Raw genomic sequence first — 23681 nt, forward strand, 5'->3', positions numbered from 1 at the left:
CAGGGGTTAAAGGAGGCCTCATGGGCCCTTGGTCCAGCAGTACCCCACTCACTCCCCTGAGTCAAGCTTGAACCCCTTGCCAAGTAACTGGGAAACCATTTCTTGACCACATCCTACCTAGATGGCAGCCCTTCAGAAATGTGTGGATGACGCCTGTGGTCCCTTGGGTAGGAACAGCCAGTTCATGGTGTATGTTGGCCATTGTACTCCCTCCCAGGAGGGCTGGAAGGTTAATAGCTTGCCAAGTGGAGTGATAGTTCCTGCCTCCTAACCCTGAGCTCTTGCCACCACACCCTGCTGTCTTTCCCAGAATTGACATTTCTGAGGATGCAAAACATGTGAGATTCTGGGACAAGCAAATGCCAGGCTCTGGCGACCCCAGCTGCACACCGTCCCTTTCCCTCCTCCCCATGGCATTGGGGCTAACCTTTAGCTCCGACTGTGGAACAGAAGCTGTCTGCCTGAGAACTGCAATTTATTTAGTTCCCCAGAGGGCAGGGAGAGTCACCTCTCACCTCCACCCCGAGAGTACTTTCGTGAAGAATGCTGTGTGCTCATGTTCCTGGGTCTATGTGCGCTGCTGTGGCTTGCATGTATTAATGCATAACATGTTGCTTACCGCACATATCTCCAACAATGATGAGTCAGGTACAGGAAAGGGGACTGATTATCTAACTCTGGGTAGCTAATCTAATTCTAGATATCTTAGAAATGGGTACAGGGACAAAGGAAAAGCTCAGTGGTGCTTTTCTTTTTAGTCTCCCTGAGAAAGGGAGGAAGAAGTTCCAGTAATCATTTCACATATTCAGTAAAAGGGTGTCCCTGTAAGTATTAGGTAGGTGGTTGTAATAGGTCATCCTTCACCTGCTTTTCTCTCCCTTGGTGGTTTTATGGATGTTTTTGCTTGTTGTTTTTGCTTTCTCACATGGTCTAAGGCTAGGAGCTCCTTGCACAGGCTGAGTTCACTTACAAGGCTGTAGCCTCCATGGAGACAAAGGCCCTCTCTGCCTCATGTGCCCAGCGCAGTGCCTAGCATTCAGTGGGCACGTAATAACTAGATGTGGAATAGAATGGTTGTTGAAACTACCCAGGGTTAGATAATTAGATTCGTTTTTAATGTACCTGTATTTGAACCATCATTGTTATAGATGTGCATGGTAAGCAATGTGTATGCTTTACATATGCTCTTTTTAATATTTTAAACTTTCACTACACCCCTGAAAAGGCAGAGATCTCCACCTTGGAGATTAGGAAACTAAGACTCAAAGATCACACTCAGGGGATGAAGTTGTGGCTCAGTGGTAGAGCACTTGCCTGGCATATGTGAGGCACTGGGTTTGATTCTCAGCACTGCATATAAATAAATGAATAAAATAAAGGTCCATCAACAACTAATACATTAGTTTAAAAAAAAAAGACTGCACTCAGCGTTCAGTCAATGTGAGGCTGTGATTTGTAGACACTAGTTGCCCCCAGAAACCAAGCGAGAAAAAGCCTAGCTCTTCCCCACCAGAGAAGAAAGTTGAAGGACTTGCTTCTTGAACAACTGAAATAACATTTGTAAGTGTGCAGAACAGCTCCTGGTGCATAGGATGTACCATGTAAGTGCCAATTAAATCAATAAAAATGAAGCCCATGTCAATGAAAAAAATTAGATTTTCTGACATTATTTTACTCAGCTGGAGTATACACAGTAAAGTAAAGGGGGGGGCAGGATGTGCTGTTGATGATCAAAACCAACACCAAGTCTGGCAAGGCACCCAGCACACAGGTGCTGAGCATCATAGAGTTGGAGCACATAGAGCAGGAGGAGCCTCAGACCACCCAACCATGGGATTTTAATCAGGAGCCCAGGTCTCCTTAGATGACCTATCTGTGAGATTCAAGGAGTCTGTGCACCTGTTATAATTATACACAGTATACTCCAGCCCCTCCCCAAATTCCAGGCCAGGAGAATTAGTGCAGCCACCCCTGCCCCATCGTGCATTCTTCTATCCCCAGCCAGTCTGATAGCCATAGCAGCCTGAGTGCACAGTGGACTGTGGGGTGGGGGAGACTGGGCGCTGCAGGAGCAAGCCAAGCCCTTGCCATCCCATGCCACATGGTTCTCCTTCACCTTTCAGGATGGGCCTTTTTTAGTGCCAGGCTTGGGAACACTGCCCAATGTAGCAGTGACCTGAGCCACCTCCTCTCAGGCTGCTCCTGTGGCTTTATCGCCCCTAAAAACACCATCAGAAATTTGCCAAAGTCCATTTTCATATTCTAGAGTTTGTTCTCTTAAACTTTTATCCAAATGCCTAAGAATATAAAGCAGGAACAGCAAAGATGCTTACCTCCCCTTCCGCCCCAGGATTCCCCTGAGGACTCAGGAGTTACTGGCAGAACCTCAAGGTAGAATATGTGTCCTCCTGCCAGGCAAAGCCATCTGGTTGTTGGTATTTGCAGAGTTTGGCAGCCCCAGCCGTCCCCAAAGCGGTCCCCTCGCTGTTGCAGCACCAAGATGGAAAAGAGGGAGACACCCGCCCTCTGGTGGTGATTTCAGGAATGACACGACCCTGAGAGCCAGCCCTCCATGTGCTACATGCCTCAGATAGAGGCAAGCACCTTCTCTAATTAAACAGTCGATGCTGATTACCCCTGTGGCCCATTAAGGCCCTTGAGTCATTAGTAAGCCACTCAGGGATCTTTGGGAACTGGACACATTTTGTTTTGCTACTAAAACACAGTCTCCTAGGAATGTCTGAGTCATTTGAGTTTTAGAGGAAATTTTATTAGCAGCTTGGGATTTCCAAATATGGAGTCAGCCAGAAAATGCGCAGCTTCAGCCCCACCACTCAAGCAAAACTCCATCTATACTAGGGGCTCTGTCCTAGGGCCTTGGGGTCCATGTCCCTATAGCAGTAGTGTAGCTCTGCCCCCATCTCTGCTATTCAAAAAGAAGCTCAAAGCCCTGAGCCTATTTTGTCCCCATCCCAACCCCTTCACAGCTATCCACATAGCCTGCCTGCTTCGCCTGGCCCCCAGTGCAAGGTCGATGCTTCCCAACCCTTGAGCTCACTGGATCCCTGCCATTTCATCTCTCCTGCTCCTAAACCCCCTTTGCCATACATTGTTCACCTTCTAAGATACCTATCACCTCTTGCCCCATAAAGCAGTGTTTCTCACCTATACCACCAGGGATCTCACTAAAATGCACTCCCTAATTCAGTGGGCATAGGGGAGGGCTGAGTTTCTGGAGTTCCAATGAGATCCCAGGTGATGCTGATGGCTCTGGTCCATGGTTCCCAAGAGTGTCACGACCCAGGACAGTGGTTCTCCATCTCAACTGCACATTGGAATCACCTGAGGAGGTTACATACCACTGAAGCCTGGGTCCTAGCCTGGAGGTGGTGGTTGAAGGGGTGTGGTGTGCAGCCTGGACACTGGGATTTTTATAGCTCTCTTGGTGGTTCTAATTGCATCCCAGGCTGAGAATCACTGACCTGGATGCAGATCCATGCTCCCACCCACCCCTATACCTCCCTGCCTCCCTGCCCAAGGCAGCCATCCTCACCAGATACTGATCCCTTGATACCATTACTATGGCTTCCTTGCCAGGCAGACCTCTCTCATCTGCTTCAGTGGAGTCCACTGCTGTCACTGGGAAGAAGGAGGGCCACACAGAAGTGATGTAAATGGCATCCCCTAGAAGTTGAGTAGCAAAGGGGCCTCTGTAAACTGACCATCACACTGGCTCGGTAGCGACTGGTAGCTGAAGGCCAAGCTCATGGTGGGTGCCCAATTGAGATGGCATAGGAGTGAAAGAGCAGGACCAGAGCAGTAAGTCTCAATTTTGTAGCTGCCTTGCGATTCCTGGGGTGCTGTGTTGGTTGTGCCAAGAGCATTGGCAACACCAGCACATCTGCCCTGAGGGGTAAATGGTTGGTAAGCTACACCCACTGCTGTCCTTTCCCACATCCCAACTCCTGTCTCCTGTCCTTCTGGTGCTGAAGGTATTTGGGGGGCTGAGTAGAATTTGACCAATTACAGTTTTTATTAAATGTACAATCCGACCATGCCTGGATTGCCCCCCAATTGTTTGCAGGCCTCACTCCCTTCAACTTCCTCAAATGTCACTTTCTCAATGAGGCCTACCCTGACCACCTTATTTAAAATGTCAGCTCACCCTTCACCATCCTAATCCCTCCTAATCCATCTCTGGCCTTTTCCCTACAGTGTCTATCTCCTTGTAGCATGCTGTAACTTGTTCCATTTACTGTTGGACTCTCTTCCACTAGTGTGCAAACTGCCCAAAGTCGGGGAGTGGGGGGTTCCCTGTTTTGCTCACAGTGCCACCTAGCACCAGGTGGGTGTCCAGCATGCCTGTAAATCATGCTATCTGCCTGGTCTTCTACCTGGCTTAGATTTCAGAGCCAGGCCAGCCATTGGCTAACTTTAGGCCACAGGTGACAATAGATACCTGTCTGCATCTCAAGTTGGGGGTTGGGCCTCTTGCAGTCCCAGCTACAAGGAAGGCTGAGGCAGGACAGTAGTTTAAACCCAGGAATTGGAGATCATCAGCCTGGGCAACACAGAGAGACTCCAGCTCAGAAAAAGAAAGATCTGTCAAAAGAAGAGGCAAGTTGCCGGGCACAGTGGCGCATACCTGTATTTCTCAGCGGCTTGGGAGGCTGAGGCAGGAGTATGGTGAGTTCAAAGCCAGCCTCTTCAAAAGCAAGGTGCTTAGCAATTCAGTAAGACCCTATCTCTAAATAAAATATAAAATAGGGCTGGGGATGTGGCTCAATGGTCAAGTGCCCCTGAGTTCAAACACCCTAAAAAGAAGAGAATCAACCTTTACACATTTTAAACAGCAGCACAAAGCAGCCTTTCCCTCCCACAGCAGTGGGTGAAGATTCAAGTCACGTTGCTGGGGTTCCCTTCATTCCCTTCTCCCTGTGGGCCTCCCCTCTCAGGGTAGAAGGGGCTGTCTCTCCGGGGAGCACCCCACACTCATTGGATGCACACGGTACAGGGTGGGCAGACATTTGACTGTACCTGTTGACCGTGAGGAGGCTCCCTGCCCAGAGGGGACACCCCTGGGCACACAGCCTTCATAACTGCCCTTTCTATTTACAGATTGGCTCCAGTTTCAAATGACAATGAAATGGCATCAGTCTTAGGGGCCACCAACATTGTGGTGGGTCTCAGGGAGGATGTGGGGTTGGAGCTAGGTCTCTTCAGGCCCTGGAAAAGACGGCGCCGGTGGCCATGGAGAGGATTCATAGACTGGGGCTGGGAGGAAAGAAAGTTGCAGGGGTGCTGAGGCAGCTGGGAGGCTGGGCAGGTGAGAGGTGTGAAAGATGAAAATAGGGACGAGGGGGTGGCAGGAATGTCACATGGTGGGAAAAGAAGCAGGGGAGTGAGACAGGTGGGATGGATCCGGAGGTGAGGAGGGCAGTGATGAGAGTCCCAGAGACCTTAACCTTCAAGGGATCTTTGTGTGGCAATTGCTCCTGTGGGCAGCAGCCTTCGGCTTCTGGGGGCCTCCAGCAGGCGGGCGCGCGGATGTCCCTCTGAATGCACAGTGGAGGTTTCCCTGTCTGAGTCCCGCCCTCCTGCCCATCTGGGTCAGGCGGCCTTCTCACCTGGCTCCTTCTTGTGTCCAAGGCTGCTCCTGCATTTCTCTGACCACATCACAGCCATCCTCACCGGGCCCCCTTGAGATGCTTGGCTCCGAGTTTAGACCTGCAAGATCTCACAAGTAAGGATACAGGATGCCTAGTTAAATTTTGAATTTGAGATAGACAGCAGATAATTTTTTAGTATAATGTATCCTCTGTAATGTTTGGGACATACTAGGATATTGCTCATTATTTATCTGAAATTTGAATTTCACTGGATGGCCTGTGTTTGATCTGGCAACCCTGCTGATCTCCCTGAGGTTTCATTGTGTGGGGCCTGCCTGGTAGCCTCTAGCTTGTGGGTTGGCCCTGGGTGCCTACAAAAAAATGGAAAGGTGCCTCTGTGGTGCTCTGAAATCCATGAAGGGGCACTTGTGGCATCCATGGTCTTCACGGTCTGCCCCCACTGAACTTTCTCCCCATTTTCCACTTATTCCTCAAGAGAAGCCATCTCTTCTGACCTGGCTAGTCTCCTCATCCCTTGCCCCATGCTCTTGGGCCATATGGAGGTCCACATCAACCTCCCGCCTGTCCAAAACAACCTCCTTGCCTTCCTCCATTACCTGTCGAAATCCTCCTCTCTCTCTTTCTGGGATTAGCTTCCCAACACTGGGGACCAAACCCCAGACTCTCTATCCCCCACAGAGCCGAGGACCAGCCTGCCATTACCAAAGCATTAGAAAATATCTAGGAAGGCTTGAGTGAGCCCAGTTTCTTGAAGAGCGCTGGGCTCTGTCCTTCAAGCTTTTCCTGGATGGATTGTGAGGAAGAACTCTCCACCTGGAAGCATTCGCAACGTTCCTTCAGAGAGAAGGGAGAACCTCAAAGCAAGCTGCCTTCCCAGCCCAGTGATACCCTCGGGATCTTCAGGAAGTGGGCATTGGCCCCCTTGCGGCAGGCTGCAGCAGATTTGCTCTCTCTGGATGGGAAGGACAGGGGGTGACGGGCCATCAGATACTTTACCACCATCATCATCATCATCACCACCACCACCACGCCATTTCAGCTACATTGTGTTTAACAGGTCAGATACATTCTCTCATTTAGCTTTCAATAACCCTATGAGTTAAGGAGTATTATTCCTATTTTGCAAACCAAAAGCAGAGTCTCAGAGTGGCCCAGTACCTTCGCATATGGCCCCCAAGTGGCCAAAGGCAGAGCCAGAAGTAAGGACTCCCCGGCTGGCACTGTGCCTCTACAGGATGCCTGGTTCTTCCTTAGCAAGGAAGGGCAGTCAGGTCCAGCCTGTAATCAAACTATGACAGTTGACCTCGGCACAGTCAGCCTGGTGCTCCTTGCCCACCTTAGAGCTGCCCCTCTTGTGTTCCTGAGGAAAGAAGATCAAATACCCTAAGGGACCCAGGCAGCTTTTTTTTTTCTGTGGGTCCCTCCCTACTTCAAACCTACTTGGAAAATAGTCTGTGGCTTCATCTTTCCTGGGACTGTTCACCATCACCTAGTCAAGGGTTCCCCAAAAGATGGTCCACAGAACATGAGTCCCACCAGGCACTCTGTGACAAAAGGATACCCTGGCCTAATAAGCACCGAAATGTCCCACTTAGAAAAATATCCATGGTTTGGGGTAAAATTGGGGGTTCATAACCCACTTCAATCTAATGTATGAAATATGATATGTCAAGAGCTTTGTAATGTTGTGAACAACCAATAAAAAAATTTAAAAAATAAAAAAATTAAAAAAAAATTAAAAAAAAAGAAAAGAAAAATATCCATGGAACTTTATTTGACCCAAATTCTCCCAAACTTTCCCAACCATGGAATTCTTTTTTTTAAGATCAAGTAACAACTTGTAACGTTCTATGGAACTAGTGTTCTGAAGACAACCTGCTTTGAAAAACAGGATGCTAGTTCAAGTCTTTCTGTATATAGCTGAAAAACGGAAAACCAATTCACTAATTCCTTGAGCATGCACTAAATGCAAACTGAGTTTCTCCTAAATGACGAGCTACGTTCTAAGATACACAGAAATAGAATAACAACTCGTTTTTGTGTAGCGGTTGCCACATAGGCAGACTGTACATTTAACCCATGGGGTGTGGGTTTCCTACCCATTTTAAAGATGAGGAGACTGAAGCATAGGATGGTGCTGTGAGCTGCCACAGTTAGCATGCAAATCCAGCTCCATCTCTTTATGACCCTATCCAGTGGCCTCTGAAGTAAGATCATGTTCATGGTGAAGCCAAGCAGAGCCCAGGAGGGGTATGGCTTGGGGTTTGAGGCAGGGCTGTGGCCGGGATCTACCCTTGTCCCCTCCCATTCTCAGCCCCTCCTCTCCCTGCTTTTGTCCCCACAGGTCTAACTGGCTGAAGCCATGCTGTGGGAAGAGAGCAGCCGTATGGCAGGTATTTTTGCTCAGTGCAAGTCTCAACAGTTTCCTGGTAGCCTGTGTAATATTGGTGGTGATTCTCCTGACTCTGGAACTTCTAATAGATATAAAGCTTCTCCAGTGTGAGTAGCCAGAGAGATACATATGCAAATACGTATGATGTCAATATTCACTGTGCATCTGCATCCATCAGGGGTCCCCAACCAGCATGCCACTGCCAAGGCGCTGGCCCGGGGGGCTCATGGGGATTGCCGCTGGGGAGGAAATGTGTCTGGCAGCTTCTCTCTTGGTCAGCAGCATTTGCTCCTCTCTGCCCAATGTGTCCTCTTCAGCCCCCTTCCCCAGCATTCCATGATCAAAAACTGATGAGATAAAAATGTTGGGGACCCCTGTGTGCATTTTATTTTTTTATCGTTCCCATTTAGAATTTTCCAGGTTGGAGTTTTTTTGTAGTGTAAAGAGAGTCCTCATCTGTGGAGGCATATCACCATGTGGTAACTAATAATGACAGCAGCTACAATGAGGCTAAGATTCCCGGGGTTTTTATGCAGTTGTAAGTTGGCAGTGTTACTTATATGTAGTGTGATAGTTTTGAAAGAACTTTTACACACATTTGATCCTAGGACCCCCTGTGAGATGGGCAAGACTGACATGATTCCATTTTATGGCAGAGTACATTAAGATTTGGATGAGTTAAGAGACTTGCCCTAGGTCAGAGGTAGCAGAAATGGGTCTTCCAGTCACCGGATCACTTTACTGCTTGGCCCGTCCTCCTGCGTAGGTCCTCTTGGGATTTGTCCTAGCTTCACATTTGCTGGAGCCTGATGTACAGGGCAGCAGGAGGCTTGGCCGCTTCCTCTTGTCCTGGCTGTGGCTCCTGGCTGTCAGGGTGGAAGGCCCACTTCCTGCCCAGACCCTTGCTCTCTGCCATTTGGTACACCAGAGGGCCAGGGACCAAGGGTCTTGACTCCCTTGGCCTTGAATGAGTAAGTGGTTTCTGGTTGGGATCTCGGTTCCCTGTTTTCCTGATTCAGAAAGTGAGTCATTGAAGTGAAAATAAAAAAGAGGTGAAATTATTGGCCCCAGAGAAATTTCCTTCCCCGTCATTGACAAAATCTAGGACTGCAGATTCAGTCACCCCGAAACCCATTTGGTTGTTACGGGCTTTGTTTTCTCCAGTGCCCTCAATTCCTCTACTGGATCATCCATCGTCAGGGTCTGTCAAATCTCCCTCCAAGTCACATTAGCCTCCTCTGCTCTCTAAGTGAGAATGACGGCGAGCACAGAATTGCTTTTGTCTGATAAGCCTAGTTGGGTTTTATGCAGCTGGTGGCCCCTTGGTTCCAATTAAAGGATCTTCCAGCGTAAAGTGACCAGCACTGGGTTTACACTCAACCTGTCTTCAATTAAACCATGTTGTAGACTTTCCCTCCCACTCATCCATACTGTCTGCTTTTTATGAGATCTGACCATAACGGGGTCTTTCTTTCCCTGTGGTGGATTGTCGTTGGGGCCCTCGGCTGCGAGGCATTGAATAGAACTGAGAACTCAGCCGACACTGGAATTTTGCTTAAAATTAAGTATCCAGGAGATTGATTTTGGTGGGAGATCCAATAGCAGCTCATAAAAGGCATCTTAAATTCCATAAAATGCACAATCAGAGATTTATTGCTCTTCTAAAGCAAACCGTAAAAAAAGGCACAGGAATTCATTTGAGAAATAATGGGGAGAGATTTTATGTTTTCAGAATCATCTGGAGGTCTTTTCAGAGTCAAACGGGCCTCAGCCTCTTGGTTCCCACTGGCATTCCTGTGGCTGGGGAGGGGAAGGAATCCACAGCATCTCCAGGGCTCAGCTTCGAGGGTCACCTAGGCCCAAAGCCAGGGGACTCCAGGGTCTCCCACCTGGAACCTGCAGCCTTCTCCCTCTTAGATTCACTCCATGACCTGGTTTTTACAGACCCCCAGGAGTCGCAGAACATAAGGAAAGGCGAAGGTTCCTCTTTGAGGCCAGCCTTCCCCACTGAAGGTACTGGGCCTCTACAGTCAGCTCTAGGGGATTCTGAGCAGCACACCAAGCAGGCCCGCTAGGGAGGCAGTGCAGACCTGTTGGCAGTGCAGACCCTCTCTCTGCTCTGTCCACTGCCCTAAGATGTCTACATATCTCTTTGAGGCCTGCCTCTGGGAGGAATCTCTCCCACCCTGTCTCCATCAAAACTCACCTGACCCTTGCCACAGCACCCACTTGTGGACTCACTAACTGGTAAACTAGACCCTGCTAGGGCTCGGAGGCTGGTCCTGGCTTCCTGGACTTTAGAAGACTCCCCCAGAGACAGCGCCTTCACTTCTAGGACTGTTAGCAGATGGTGGAGTTGAAGCCGTCAGTGGCCAACAGCTCCCCACTCTCACTCCAGAGCCTGGAAGGTGAATGGCACTCTGGCAGCTCCCAGCCCGCAGGTTCTGCTAGTTTCGTCCCATGTCTAGCCCCTCTTTCAGGCCTCCCTCCAGCTACCTCTCCAAAACATGCTGCTGATGCGACCATCTCTGCCACTTAGAGTTTCAGGGTGATGGTCAGGGGAAGCCGCCTTGAGTCCCGCTAACAGTGCACAGTGCTTTGGGGGTGCACTGTGCTGTGAGCTTCTGAAGCCCATCCAGGCTTAACTGAGCTGCCCGCACAGGTCCCATAGCCACAGGTGTCTTTGAGAACCCCCTTGGAGGCTCCTTTCCTGAAGTCAGGCTATGGCAAGAAACCCACAAGGATTGAGCAGGAACTCAGAGAGGTGGCCTGTGGGGAGCAAAGAGCCCCGGGGACTGGAGGGAGAGCAGCCCACAGCACCATTGGCCACCAGGCTCCCAGACCTCCACCACAGGCACTCCTAAAGCTGCCCTTCTTCTCTGACCCAATTTCAACCAGAGTGGGCCCTAGAGTCCCAGAGGTCCCCCTCAATGCTGTGAAGCCCCCTACCAATGCACCTAATTCCTTGCTCCTAAAATTGGCTCTTACAATGTTCCTTGCAGTTTCCAGTGCATTCCAGTTTGCCAGCATCATCCACTGGATCAGTCTGGTCATTCTGTCTGTGTTCTTCTCAGAGGTAGGTAAAAACTTGGGCCCTGATGCCTCTTCCTTAGAGCAACTCCTTTCTGGGAAACCAAGCTTTGCTTTTCCACATATTTCTTATATGTCAGGCCCTCTGTTAGCGCTTGAGGCTTCAAAGAGGGACACAATCCAAGCACCTGAGTTCTACAGTAGGTGATGGCTCAGGGAGGAGCCAGAGACGCACAGGAGCATCCGCCAACCCAGCCAGGGAGCTTTGGCCTAAGCAGGTGACCTCTGAGTGGAATCTCAGAGCATGAGCAGGGGTTGTCCAGGTGAGGGGTGGGCCTTGTGAAGGTGAGGCTGAGTAGGCAGAGCTGAAGAATAGCATTGGTTGGTGTGGCTGGTAAGGAGCAGGCAGGTCGCGACTGAAGCTAGAGATGGGAAGCAGCTAGGAAGGCCACAGTCAGGCTGACCCTAAGGCTGAGGCATGCAGAGGACAGAGGATGCGGTCACAAGGCTGGACAGTGGACTGGAGCAGGCCCTGCCAGGGGCAAAGGGTGTGACTAGGCCAAGGGTTATGTTTCTGAAGTGTTGAATCAGGTCTCCTTGGAGTTTCTGGAGTTAGTGGATAAAAACCATGTCTGAAAAGCTACCTGGAGGCTCCTGGGCCTCTGGGTCCAGGAGTAGCCCCCGTGTGGGTACTGAAACGCTTAAGAAACTGGAATTCTAGCACATTCTTCTATTTTTACGTGGGGTGAGTGACTTCTCTTTTGAGCAGTTGTCAGGCCATCACAGTGGTACTCTGGCTTGCATTTGGGGGACACTGGCTTGGAGCTGCTACAGGCAGGACCTCCTGGAGGGGCTGAAAGTTTGAAAGCCGGGGGAGGGGGGTCCTTGAGGGTCAGGAGAGCATCCTGTGGAAAAATAGTTCCTTCTAATAGAGCCGAGGGCTGGCCACGTCAGCTGGCCACTGTCCCACTCCACTCATGTGTCCCCACCTCTCACCACTGGTACACATCAGCCCACAGAGCCCCAGGGGGGCCTTTTAGAGAAAAGCAGACACAAGTAAGGCTCAGAGCCTTCTCTCTCTCTCTCTCTCTCTCTCTCTCTCTCTCTCTCTCTCTCTCTCATACACACACACACACACACACACACACACACACACACAAACACATACAGCTCTTCTACCCTGAAGGCACAGGGCTCTGGGCCTCACAGTATAATGCAGCCTCAGAGGGAGGAGGGTGCAGGGATGCTGTAGGAGAGCATGGGCTGGGGGACAGAGGAAGAGAGCATTTTGTGGTACGATCAGGGAACCCAGGGAGTCAGGAGTCCAAGGGCCTCCTGTGGGCCAGCTCTGGAGGTCCAGTGGCCCTGATAACTCTCTCCCTAGAAAAGAGGGGAGAGCTGGGCCTTGGGTCTTGAGTACAAAATCCCGAGTCTGGGTGTGGGTTGTGCTGGCTGCACAGCAGAACATTCTCTTCCCCAGGCTTCAGCTCCTGCAGCTCGTGGACTTGGCCGGTGAGCCTAGGCCTGAGGCTCAGACTGCGGGAGCAGATCCCAACCCTGTCCTCCTGGGAAGTTTCCCAACGAGCTCCCTGAGACCACAGCCCTGGGGGTGCTGCTCCCCGGCTTAGTGCCCCTATGGGGGTTCTGGCCTCCCTGGCCCTCGTCTCTTCTCTCTGGGATTCCCTCCCACAAACACCTGGGCCAGGGCCAGATGGTTCCTTGATGCAAACCTTGGAAAATGTGCCATGTGTCTGTCACTGCCAACAAAAATGTTTAATCAGTTGCTGTGGTTCTTCCCCTCTATCCCTCTGCTTTGGTTTTGTTGGCTTTTGCAGAATTTATTACCCAGCGTTAATTTGGCATTCCCTTCCTGTCACTGTCGGAGACGAGCCACCTGAAACAGACAGGGGCCTATGTGCAGGAATCGCAGCCTCAGAGCCCCCTAGCAAGCACCTCCCAGAGTGTGGACAGGGCTGGGGCTTCCCACAGGCTCTGCAGGGGGAGACAGGCCAACAGAGGCTGGTCCCTGCCTTGGTCTTTGTCGAAGTTGGTAAAGGTGGACTGAAGCCAGCAACACAGCAGCAGGGCTGCCTGCCTCCCCCAGAGCACCCTGCCCAGTGCGGATGAAGAGGCTGGTGCAAGGTGACCTCACATGGGAACAGCCTATCTAACCAATACAGCCTCACAGAGCACTGCAGGGAACCAAGTTTCAGAACTTTGGTGCTGGTATGGTCAGAGGGGTCCCTGCCCCGGGTTTGGAAATGCATGAGGCTGTTTGTGCTCACAATGACTGGGGTCCTGGAATAGGAAGGGCTGGGGGAGCCCAATGTCCCTCAGCAGCCCATCAGACCTGCCTTTTTTCCTGTCAAAAATGCCAGTAGGGTCCTTACAAAAACCCCACACACATCAGGAAAGCAGCCTTGAGTTTCATGGCCAGTTATGGCCAAAACTGGACCCAAGACTCTGGTACTTCACCTGGTCTCACACCACTGACTTCCTCTGTGGGCCTTGGTGCCAGCAGGTTGGGAGGGGACTAGGAATCTGGGGTAAAGTCCAGGACCAGGAATTAAGAAAGAAAAAGTCTGACCTAGCAAGACCTCTGACCAAAACCCAAGAACAACCAGCCCTCCTTCTTCCTCTGGGAGAAATGAATGTCACCCTTCAGATCTGGCCCCTTCTTTCTCTGGCAGGACCCAGGGGTACAGCTGAGAGCCAAGGGTGAAGGGTCACTCCAGGCCTTCTGGGCCTAGTGAGTGGGCTGTACTGCACATGCAAATTCCCAGAAGTCTGCACTCTAAGACTCCTGTTCCATGGAGCCCTTTGCCTGTCCTCTTGCCTCAGCCGAGCCTCGGACAGCCCTGTAAAGAAGGGCAGAGCATGTTACAGATTGGGAAGCTGAGGGCTGGAGAGGAGTGCAAACCTGCCAAGGGCATGCAGGAATGCCGTGGAGAGCCAGATGCAGACCTGTGTTGGGCAAGCTGTCCACTGCCCTGCCAGAGGACAGAGCTAGCCCCAGAATGGAGGTGAGAGGCTGGTTTGGGCTCAGTTGGAGGACACCTGTTCAAACAGTCCACACTGTTGAACAGTAAGACAGGTACTTCTCAAGGGAGTGAAATGGTGCTCAATCAGGAAGGCCAGGGGTGGGGGTAGTCTTAGTAGGGGCCCACAGTGAGAGTAGGTACCCACAGGCTTTCTGGGCCCTGCTCAGCTAGGTCAGATGGGGTCACTGCCCTTCCATGTATCCCTGCAGCACCAAGAACAAGCAGAGCCTTTGAAATCCAATGGAGAATTGTGCAAAAGATTTTTCCAAAGCACAGCCCCGCCCTTGGCCATGACCTGGCCCAGCTGGCCACTTGGAACCAGGAGGCCTCACTCTTCCTGAGATTGCACACATTCTTAGGACCTCCTGACCAAGGCCAGGCCACCCCACAGCAGTGCAGGCCATGGGGTGTTGGCCCCATCTTAGGGTATGGAAAGGCCTGAGCAGCCCCAGCTTTTTCCCCTGGGAGAGGACAAAGCTGACTCATGGCTGACCTTCTAGATAGGAGCCTCAAGGTGGTGGCAGTGGTGGTAGCAGTGGCAGTGGGGTGGCTGCTGCTGCTGCTACTTCTCTTCCCCTTCCCATACCTGCTTCCCTCACCCTGCTCCTGCCTCTGCCTCCTTCGCAGGTGGGATTCCCACAGCATAACCCTTTCTACATTCAGTGCATACAGCTGTCCTGCAACCATCATCTCTGTCTAGTTCCAAAGCATCTTCACCACCACCAAAGGAGATTCTTAGTCACTAGGTAGCCACTCCCTGTGCCCTCTCTACCCCAGCCGCCGTCAACCACTCATCTGCTTTCTGTCTCTGGAAACTTAACTCTTCTGGAACCATATACTATGTGGCCTTTTGTGTCTGGCTTCAGTCACTTTAACATAACGTGGTTTGTTCCCACCCTAGCAGGGGTTAGTACTTTGGTGATGTCTGAATGATATTCCACTGTATGAACAGACCACATTTGTTTATCTGGTCATCAACCCATCAAATCTTCTCTTCACATCAGCTATTTGAGCCACCTCCTTCTCCCGACAGCAGCCTCTTAGGGTTGTCCCAGGGCTGCACTGGGGTCACACAGGAGCTTGGCCTTTGGGCTACCTGTACCATTTGCCAAGAGACATCCATTGCCAAACCAAATAGCAAGGTCCTTATCTTTTGGCATCAGCAGCCACCCCAAGATTCTGGATACTAGGGGTCTTTCTCCTGCCTATGCATTCTCTAGAAGGGCTCTGGTGAGCTTCCATCCCTGGCTGAGAGGGGAGAGGGGGATGCTGTGCTCCAAGCTCTGAGAGATGAAGGATGAATTCATTCCCTTCAGTATCCAACTGAAGGAGCCAGTCACCCTGTGACCTTGAATAAGTCACTGTCCTGGCCTGTTCCTCGCTTCCCCAGCATCGAAGTGAGAAAACCCAATCTCATGTTTTCTTGACCCTCTGGAAGGTGGGGCCAGTGGTCAGGCTTCAGGGAAGAGGTTTTCTTTTCTGTCTCACCCTCTCCAATGTTGAGAATGGTGCAGGGAAGTCAGGGTTCCAAGCCTGCTGCCCTCTAGCTGTGAGAGCCCCTGCACAGACCCTCCAGCCCTGTCTGTGGGGTACTGGACCAGAGGTTAAAACATTGGAAAGGACTTCTAGCCTCACTTTGCCATCCACAAAATAAACAGTAGCTGCCACCTGTTAGGACAAGCCCAGCAGGATTGATAATGCCTGAAATGGCTCTGCCAGAGGAGGACGTGGGTCGGGACCTCAAGCAGCCGACATTTGTTCTCTTAGAGTCAGACCTCATTCTAGAAGATTCACTCCTCCTCCCCAGACCCCAGACTCTGCCCTGCCCTGAATGGGAGGGCACTGGAGCAAACCTTCGGAATTTCTCCACAGGGCCTGTGTGATGCTTGGTTGGAGATTTTTTTTTTTTTTTTTTTTTTTTTGGTACTGGGGATTAAACTCAGGGACACTCAACCACTGAGCCACATCCCCAGCCCTATTTTGTATTTTATTTAGAGACAGGGTCTCATTGAGTTGCTTAGCACCTCGCCATTGATGCGGCTGGCTTTGAACTCATGATCCTCCTGCCTTAGCCTCCTGAGCCACTGGGATTACAGGTTTGTGTCACCGTGCCCAGCTTGGTTAGAGAGTTTAAAACAGCCCCACTGTGTAAAGTCACGTAGATGGCAAAGATGGTTCAGATCATGCTGTAGCTTTGTTTATTTATTATGACAGTTTCCTGGAAGCTGGCAGTCAAATGCATAGTTTTCAAAAGTCAGTATATTTTAACAGTTTTCCAGTAAATAGACAAGAGCTGGCACCAGCCTTGTCAGACTCCATGTTCTTGTTTTGGAAGTACCCAGGCTTATGCTCTCTGTCTGGAGAGACCTTCCCACTGGTGCTGTCTCTGAGTCCTTCCCTCCTCTCAGGCTCAGCTCTGCTCCTCCGTCCCTCACATGGACCAGCGCTGCTCTTAGTTTGTTGGTGTAACCCATTGTTGTTTCCTCCTTGGGCAGAGGTTTTTGTCCCCAGCTCCACTGGGCCTTATTATAGTCTTCTGTCTTCCTTTATCACCTGGCACGGGGCTGGGCATATGGCTCACACCACCAAAGAAGCACATAAATTCAGTATGTTTGTGAGAAATTCTTTAGGATGTCACTCCCACTTTTTTCTTTGCCTTCACCTTGACAATGATCTTGGCGGGCTTTCAGGTCAAATATAAAGATGACTTCTCTTTTTTTAATATTTATTTTTTAGGTGTAGATGGACACAACACAATGCCTTTATTTTTATGTGGTGCTGAGGATCAAACCCAGGTCCCGCCCGTACAAGGCAAACGCTCTACCGCTGAGCCACAATCCCAGCTCCTAAAGATGACTTCTCTAAGCAAATTGGAATGCACTGCTTCAGACAGTACCACGCTCATGGTTAGCCAAACTCTACAAGCTCAGGCTAGATGGCGACTTGCTGAGCTGCTAGAACAGGATTTAAAACATTAGAAGGGGATTGGGCCATGCAACATGATACTTAAGATCCTCCTTCTAGCTCTGAGATTCTAGAAATAGACCCAGATCCAGAATGTTCTACCTACCACAACATTCTCTTGAAAAAGCACATGCTTGCCAACCCTCAGCCTCAGAAGCAGACTGAGCCTGATCCTCAGCCCTCAGGGTTACATTCAGAAGGGGCTGGGAGCCCACCAAGCCACAATCTTGATGACGTCTCATCAAGGGGAGACTCAAGACTCTATGTGATTACTGTGATGTAGGAAAAAAACAAGTCTTGATGTTTACCATAATAATTCTTCCCGCTGTATAAAATTAAACATGCACAAAGCCAAAATAAGAAAACCAAAACCCCTCATAGTCTCATCACCTGCAGATAACCACCACTGATTTCATCTTAGAACACCAGGCCTTTCCCACTCCTGTGTATCTACACGTTTCCCTCACTTTCCCTTTTGTCCAGTTGTATTTTGTAAATGTCCTTCCATGTTGTTTTACATTTCTTTTCGACAACATATTTAGGAGCATTCTACCTAGTATTAGGAAGTATTTTGAGCACACCAAAAATCAGCGAGTCATTTAATGCACGCCTGTGTTCCCATCACCCACCCTGTCAAGCCCTAACATCTCCCCTGTCTGTTCCCCCATTTCTTTTTTTTTTTATTGGTTGTTCACAACATTACAAAGCTCTTGACATATCATACTTCATACATTACTGTTCCCCTATTTCTAACAACTCCATCATGAGCATGTCCCTTTTTGACTCTCACCTCAACTTTTGGATGTCTCCATATTTCTGCTATCATAAACGGCACCAGCTCCGAAAGCTCACCCCAATCTCGACAACCTCCAACATTGATTTAAAAGTAGCTTCTTAGAAGCAGAAAGGAAATTAGATTCTCAGCCAAACTTACAGTGACTCACAGTGATCCTTCCGTCCTGGCACCTCCTCAGGTGAGGTGTGGGTGACTCCATCCTTGCCTGCTCCTCTGTACCAAATTTCTCTCAGCCCCTGCCCTCAGCTGGCACCATTTCCGGTGTCACCCATTGTCATGACTTCTCACCCAAGGGACCAGTTCATTCATGTGGAACAGTGGTATGGCAGGAGGGACAGGCAGGGCCCTGGGCAGCCTCTCACCAGCGTGTATACTGGGGAAGTCACTTCCCTGCTCTGAGCTTCAATTTCCCTCATCGGAGATAAAGTTAAAAAGCCCCTCTTAGAGGAATTTTTGTGATGAATGAAATAATGCATGTAAAGTTCTCCAGGGAAACAAAACCAATAAATAATATGAATATATATTCATCATGGAATTGACAAAGTTATTGGGGCTGAGAAGTCTCAGGAGATGACTTCACTCATTACAAATTTGAAAACAGCCTCCAGGTATCAGTCCCTTGTCTTGCCCTCCCCCACAACCCCTGTGCTCACCAGGACTGTGCTGGACAGATGGACTATCTTCCCAGTGGTTTTCCTTTCCCCAACACCTAGGCTGTACCTTCTTTCGCCCTGACATATCATTCACTATTTCTACGTCTGCTTTCTGTCCTCACATTTTGAGGTTTAGGCATAGATGCCTGGTGGCTTTATGCAGAGAGTTTACACTTTTTTTTAGTGCTTTGGAGCAATTTTCAAGAAGAGAAAGAGGTAGTTTTCATTTCATTGCCTTGCTAGTTGATTTGTTAAAAGAAATTTTCAAAATTTGATTCTCGGAGTATCGATTATTCTATAGAACAAAACGCAAATAGATACGGCTTTGCGAATGCCGAGCAAGTACTGTTTTTACACACTCTACACTTAGCCTATTCTGTGGACATTTTAAAACCTTTTTATTCTTTGAGAAATACTACCACTTTTTATTCCAAAAGGTGAAGCACAGTTTGGTGTGTTCGTTTTGTTCAGTGAGGTGCCGTGTTTGTTTGTCCACAAGTGAACAGTGAAGTCACTCTGTCAGAGGGAACCCACTGAGGTCCAAAGCCTTGCTCTCTTCCTGTCCTGCTGGCTTATAGAACAGCTGGATTTGACGCTGTTTTTAATAAATCGAAACATTCTGTTAATGAATTTTAGGACTGACTAGTAAGGAAAACAAGACCGTGAGCGTTAAAGTAGAGAGTAGCAACAGAGTCGAGGAATATTTTATGAACTCACTATGAAACTTGTTTATCTTAAACTATTATGATTTAATGGGTATTTGTCAGGCTGTCGGGAGACAGATTATTTTCCTGCTGTTGGTGTGCTCTTATTCCAACCACAGAGCGCAGATCCACATAGGGGACACACCAGGCTGCACTGACAGCAGACAAATGGACAGGTCCCGGGCAGGGTGTTTAGGATGGTAACTTTGCATAACTGCGGAGAAAGACTGCTGAGGCTGGAGCCGATGACAAGCCTCATAGCAAGTGGGGTCCCTGGCGACCAGAGACAGGGGAGGTCAAGGCAGGAGTGGGGCATGATGAAGTTGGCATTTCTGAGTAACCACCCTGGCAGCCAGGGTAGAGCAGGGCTTAGAGGTGGGAGTGGACTGTGATTTAGAGACAGAGGAGGTCCAGTTCAGCTGAGAGGGATTAGAGGTTTGAACCAGAAAACTGGCAGTGGAGATGAAGAGAGAGTAAGGAGCTAAACCAGGCAGGGTTGGAGGACTGATCCAAGAGGGGTGGGGAGTGTGTGAGGGACAAGGAGCAGGACAGCTCGATTCCCAGGGGTCTGGCTTAGTCAACAAGGGTACCGTGATGCCCCCTTCTCTCCTGAGCAGCAGGCTAGAGACATGGATTTGGGAGCTTCAGACCATTGAGTGAGTTGAAGTCAAGATTGTCCATAGAAGAGGGAAACTGAGGAGAGAAGACAGTGATCCCTGGGGAACAATTTTGCTGTGGGCAGAGGACAAGAAACCCATAGCGGTGACTAGGAAGGTGTAGCCAGGGAGACAGGAGGAAAAACCAGAGTAGGGAATGTTCTGGGGGAAAAAAGGAGGTGTCCTTTCCCAGCCAGGCAGTCAGCAGAGCCACGTGCTTTGAACATAAGTCTCTTCTTCACTCTGACTGGTGAAGCAATGAGGGGTGCAGTAGCCCAGGGGTGAGCGGGTTACCTGAGCAGCAGGGGCTAACGTCAGGTTACAACAGTTATGTGGAGAGGCTTTGTTCAAGACTCTGCCTGGGGAGGAGAGAGAGATCGAGAAAGGAAGGACAGCGTCTTAAGGGAGAGAGCCTTGGGGTCAGTGGGAGTCGTGGGTGCATTCAGGAGACTTGAGAATGACCCTATTCCGCAAGGAAATTGTGGAATTAAAGCTCACACACCCTGTGTATTTCAGTCTTTCTCCTCCTCACTCAAGGTCAAGGGCAGTGCTCCACGCACTGTGAGCCCTCAGTTGACCTCAGTCCCTTAATTGACAGACATTTGGTCATTTGCCACCCCAGCACAAGGAGAGACAAACAGTAATCTGGCCCCTGGGAGGGATCAGCCACTGTGTCTGCTCAGAGGGTTCACCTTCACAATCCTAGAGAAAGCAGCACCCTGGGAAGAGGCAGTCCTGGGTCACCAGCCCTGAATTCTCAGGGGTTTGGAGACTTTGGTCCCTTCTGCGAGCCCCTGTTTTATCCACTCCTATCCCCAGGGGGTGCTCCTGGGCTGCCCCGCAATTCTGTCAAACAGCACTAGTCACCTGGCAAAACTCAAGTACTTACCAGTTCAAGACTGGTTGCCCACATTTCTTACTGTTGTTTTGTAACTCGATCCTGGGATCCATGTCTTCCTCTTGCAATTTTAGTTTAACCTTCCCAAGAGCTGACTGCTTCTAGAGGAAGCACCAGGAGTCAGCCCCACCTCCCTGATTCATGCACCACCAGTCCCCTGACCCCAGGGATGCTGTCACAGGCTCAGGGGCTAGCCCTGCAGGGGTCCCTTCTCCCCAGCTGGGGACCCCACTTTGGGGTGGCTTTGCAGGGCACAAAGGTGTCCAGTCCCCATTCTGCTCATGAAGCAGTGAGCCAAAGGATCTCCTTCTGCCAAGACAAGGCTTTCTTTTTTAATTTGAACAAAACCAATTTCTAGACTATCAGGTGCTTCTGCCTGCATCCCCCAAGTTTCCCAAACTATAGGAGCCTCATCAGGCCCCTCCCAGGGAAAGAGGCTGATTGAGGGGAAGGATTAGGGCTATAGGTGGAGGGCAGGAGATCCTCACTGCCACTTGACTTAGGCAGGACCTGGACCAGACACAAGGGCCAAAATTCCCACCCTCCTCTCCTGCTGCCCAAAGACTGAACCCTTTCCCTTGAGAAAGTCACCTTTTCCTTCCTTGGAAGAGATGAAGGGAGTCTCTCCCTGGAAGAGCAAGGTGGAAGGAGAGAGGTACCCAGGAGACAAAAGATTTACCTGCCACCAAAGCCTCCATTTCTGCATCTGTCAATGACAGAAAATTTTGGCTCAGAGTAAGAATTCAAAAAATGGTGCATCCCTGAGGTTTTGCTGGGTCTGACCTGTCTCGCTTATCAGAGCAGCCTCCAGAGGCAGGATTGGAATGAAGGAAGCCAAAAACCTCTGGCCCCAGGTGGGAAAAGGTCAACTAGAGCTGAGGAGCCCAGTTCCTTCAGGTCCTCCCTTAAAGGCCCTTGCAACTCTCAGGGGTGGGCAGGACATAAGACTGAAGTAGGGTGGGTGATAAAGCCATCCCTGCTCTGCCCTGCACGGAAGCTTCCCACGAGAGCTCTGCAGCAGCCCCAGTGAGGCAGGCAGCACCAGGGGCAGTAGTTCTACTCCCAGTCCAGTTGGGCTGAGGGGGTTTGGCCAATGTCATGTGGTTAGTGAGGACAGTGAGAGCCAGAAAAAGGACCAGACTTTTGACCACATCTAATGCTCTTTCTAGTTGTAGCTGGGCATGTGGTCTCTCCTGTTACAACTCGGACCAGTGTCACCTTACACAGGCCAGTGTTTCTGTTGGGTGTTCCATGGGACTTTGTTGTAAAAGCAGATCCCAAGCCTTGAATTCAGAGATTCTGATATCTGGGGTCTCCAAGAGAAAAACCCGGAATTTAAAACAAAAGCTCCTGGTGTTGCTGATGCAGGAGTCAGACCTGCACATTGGCTAAGTCAGCCTATATTCTCAGGCAGGTAGAGAGGGTGGAGCAAGTCCCTGTCTCTGTGGAGAGGGGACTTCTCAGAAACGGTGTTTGGGGATAGGACGGTTGCTACAGGGAATAAGCCAGTGGGTGGCTGTTGCAGAGTTGGGCTCCCACTCTGGCTCTGAGCCTGACCGGAGCAGCTGACTCCAGGCCACACTTCTGAGGTGTGTCCCCAGCCCTCTCTACAGCTGCCTTTTACTGCTGTTTCCAACATAAGCCTCCTAGAGATGAAAGTAGAGTGGAGACTGCTAGGAGCTGGGGAGGGGAGAATGGGTACAGAATTTCAGTTTGGAATGATGAGGAAGTTCTGGAGATGGGTGGTGGGGATGATTGCACAACCACGTGAGCAGGATATGGCAGAACTGTGCACTAAGAGTGGAGAAAGTGGATAAGCTCCCTGTGGTGTGTTTTACCCCAATTCTAAAAAAAGAAGGAAGAGGAGAAACAACATCAGCAATCATATCTGGATGGACATGTTTTGGTTTCGATTAGCCTGGTCTTTTTGCTTTGGGAACCCCAGAATTAGGATTTGGGGGTGGATGTGGTCAATGTAGCATTTCAGAGGAAACAAGCACCATGTTTCAAGTTCAGCCAATTAGAGGGATTAGATTACAACAAAATAACCAAGACAATATGTGGTGATCTTACCCAGCTGGAGTCCACCATGCAGAGTGGAAAGCCTCTGGACCCAAATGCTGACCTCTTTACTAACTGCCTGTGTGACCTTGGGTGGCTTCCTTAACCTCTCTGTAAACTGAGAATCACATGCAAGGAGGGCTGGCCCAGGGGTCTGGCTCTTATTGGCATACACACATGGCAGGTGTTATTCTCATCAATAACTGAAAGAATTGTATCATCTAACCACCTCTCTATCAGAAGGGGAAACTGAGGCCCAGAGAGGGGATTCAATTCCCATTCCTGAACTGTAACCTCAAGATATCTTGGGCCCCCACCCAGATCTCTTCAGCCCTTAGGAGCTATCTTGAAGCTAAGCCTGGCTGAACAAACCCAGATACTGGGAAGTATAGAGGAATGGCTATCAGGCTGCCACATGTTCCCTTCTACATTCAAAGAAGGTGACATAACTGGCTGCCACCAGGGTCCCCCTTCTCATCCTTTCATGGAAACCAGGATAGTCCCTTAAGGGGAAAAGCAGATTTTACCAGCCAAGTCTTTTTTCAGCATATGAAGCTGGTGACCCGTGGACTCACACAGCTTCCCTGGGTTCAGATGACTGGCCTGGTGCCAAGGCACATGGAAGGAGGACACCATCCAGTGTGAATTAAAGTCATCATGACTCAAGGGAGAGCCTGCAACAAATGCACTAAGATAGCTTTTAAGAACCTTCTCTGGGGGAAGGTGCCCTGTGGTGGAAAAACCACTCCCAAAGGCAGCGACATTAGGAAGTATCCACTCAGGCGTGCACTGGTTCACTCACAATGCACACCACGCAGGGCTGCACCGTGCCAGGGAGGAGAAACGGGAGGGAGAG

General features: G+C 50.0%; 1 protein-coding gene and 1 long non-coding RNA gene across 8 annotated transcripts in view; one reads left to right on the forward strand and one right to left on the reverse strand.

The window, feature by feature from the left end:
* LOC308648394 overlaps positions 1-5742 on the reverse strand; it is a 55652-nt gene extending 49910 nt beyond the window's left edge. The window contains exon 1 of the long non-coding RNA XR_014021813.1: positions 2334-5742. This is a non-coding gene — a long non-coding RNA (uncharacterized lncRNA). The remainder of the gene's footprint in view (positions 1-2333) is intronic.
* Positions 1-23681, forward strand: part of TMEM266 (transmembrane protein 266) — a 111655-nt gene that overhangs the window by 54746 nt on the left and 33228 nt on the right. For 4 of the 7 annotated variants that reach the window (XM_081293040.1, XM_081293042.1, XM_081293041.1 and 1 more), the window contains 2 exons: positions 7975-8129; positions 11025-11098. In XM_081293040.1, coding sequence (XP_081149166.1) covers positions 7975-8129; positions 11025-11098 — 229 coding nt within the window. Of the gene's footprint in view, positions 1-6308; positions 6688-7974; positions 8130-11024; positions 11099-23681 lie in introns of all 7 variants that reach the window. The other 3 variants (XM_081293043.1, XM_081293044.1, XM_081293045.1) reach the window with 3 other exon arrangements.

Source organism: Spermophilus citellus (assembly GCF_964194105.1).
Source record: "Spermophilus citellus genome assembly, chromosome: 4".
Classification (NCBI taxonomy): Eukaryota; Metazoa; Chordata; class Mammalia; order Rodentia; family Sciuridae; genus Spermophilus; species Spermophilus citellus.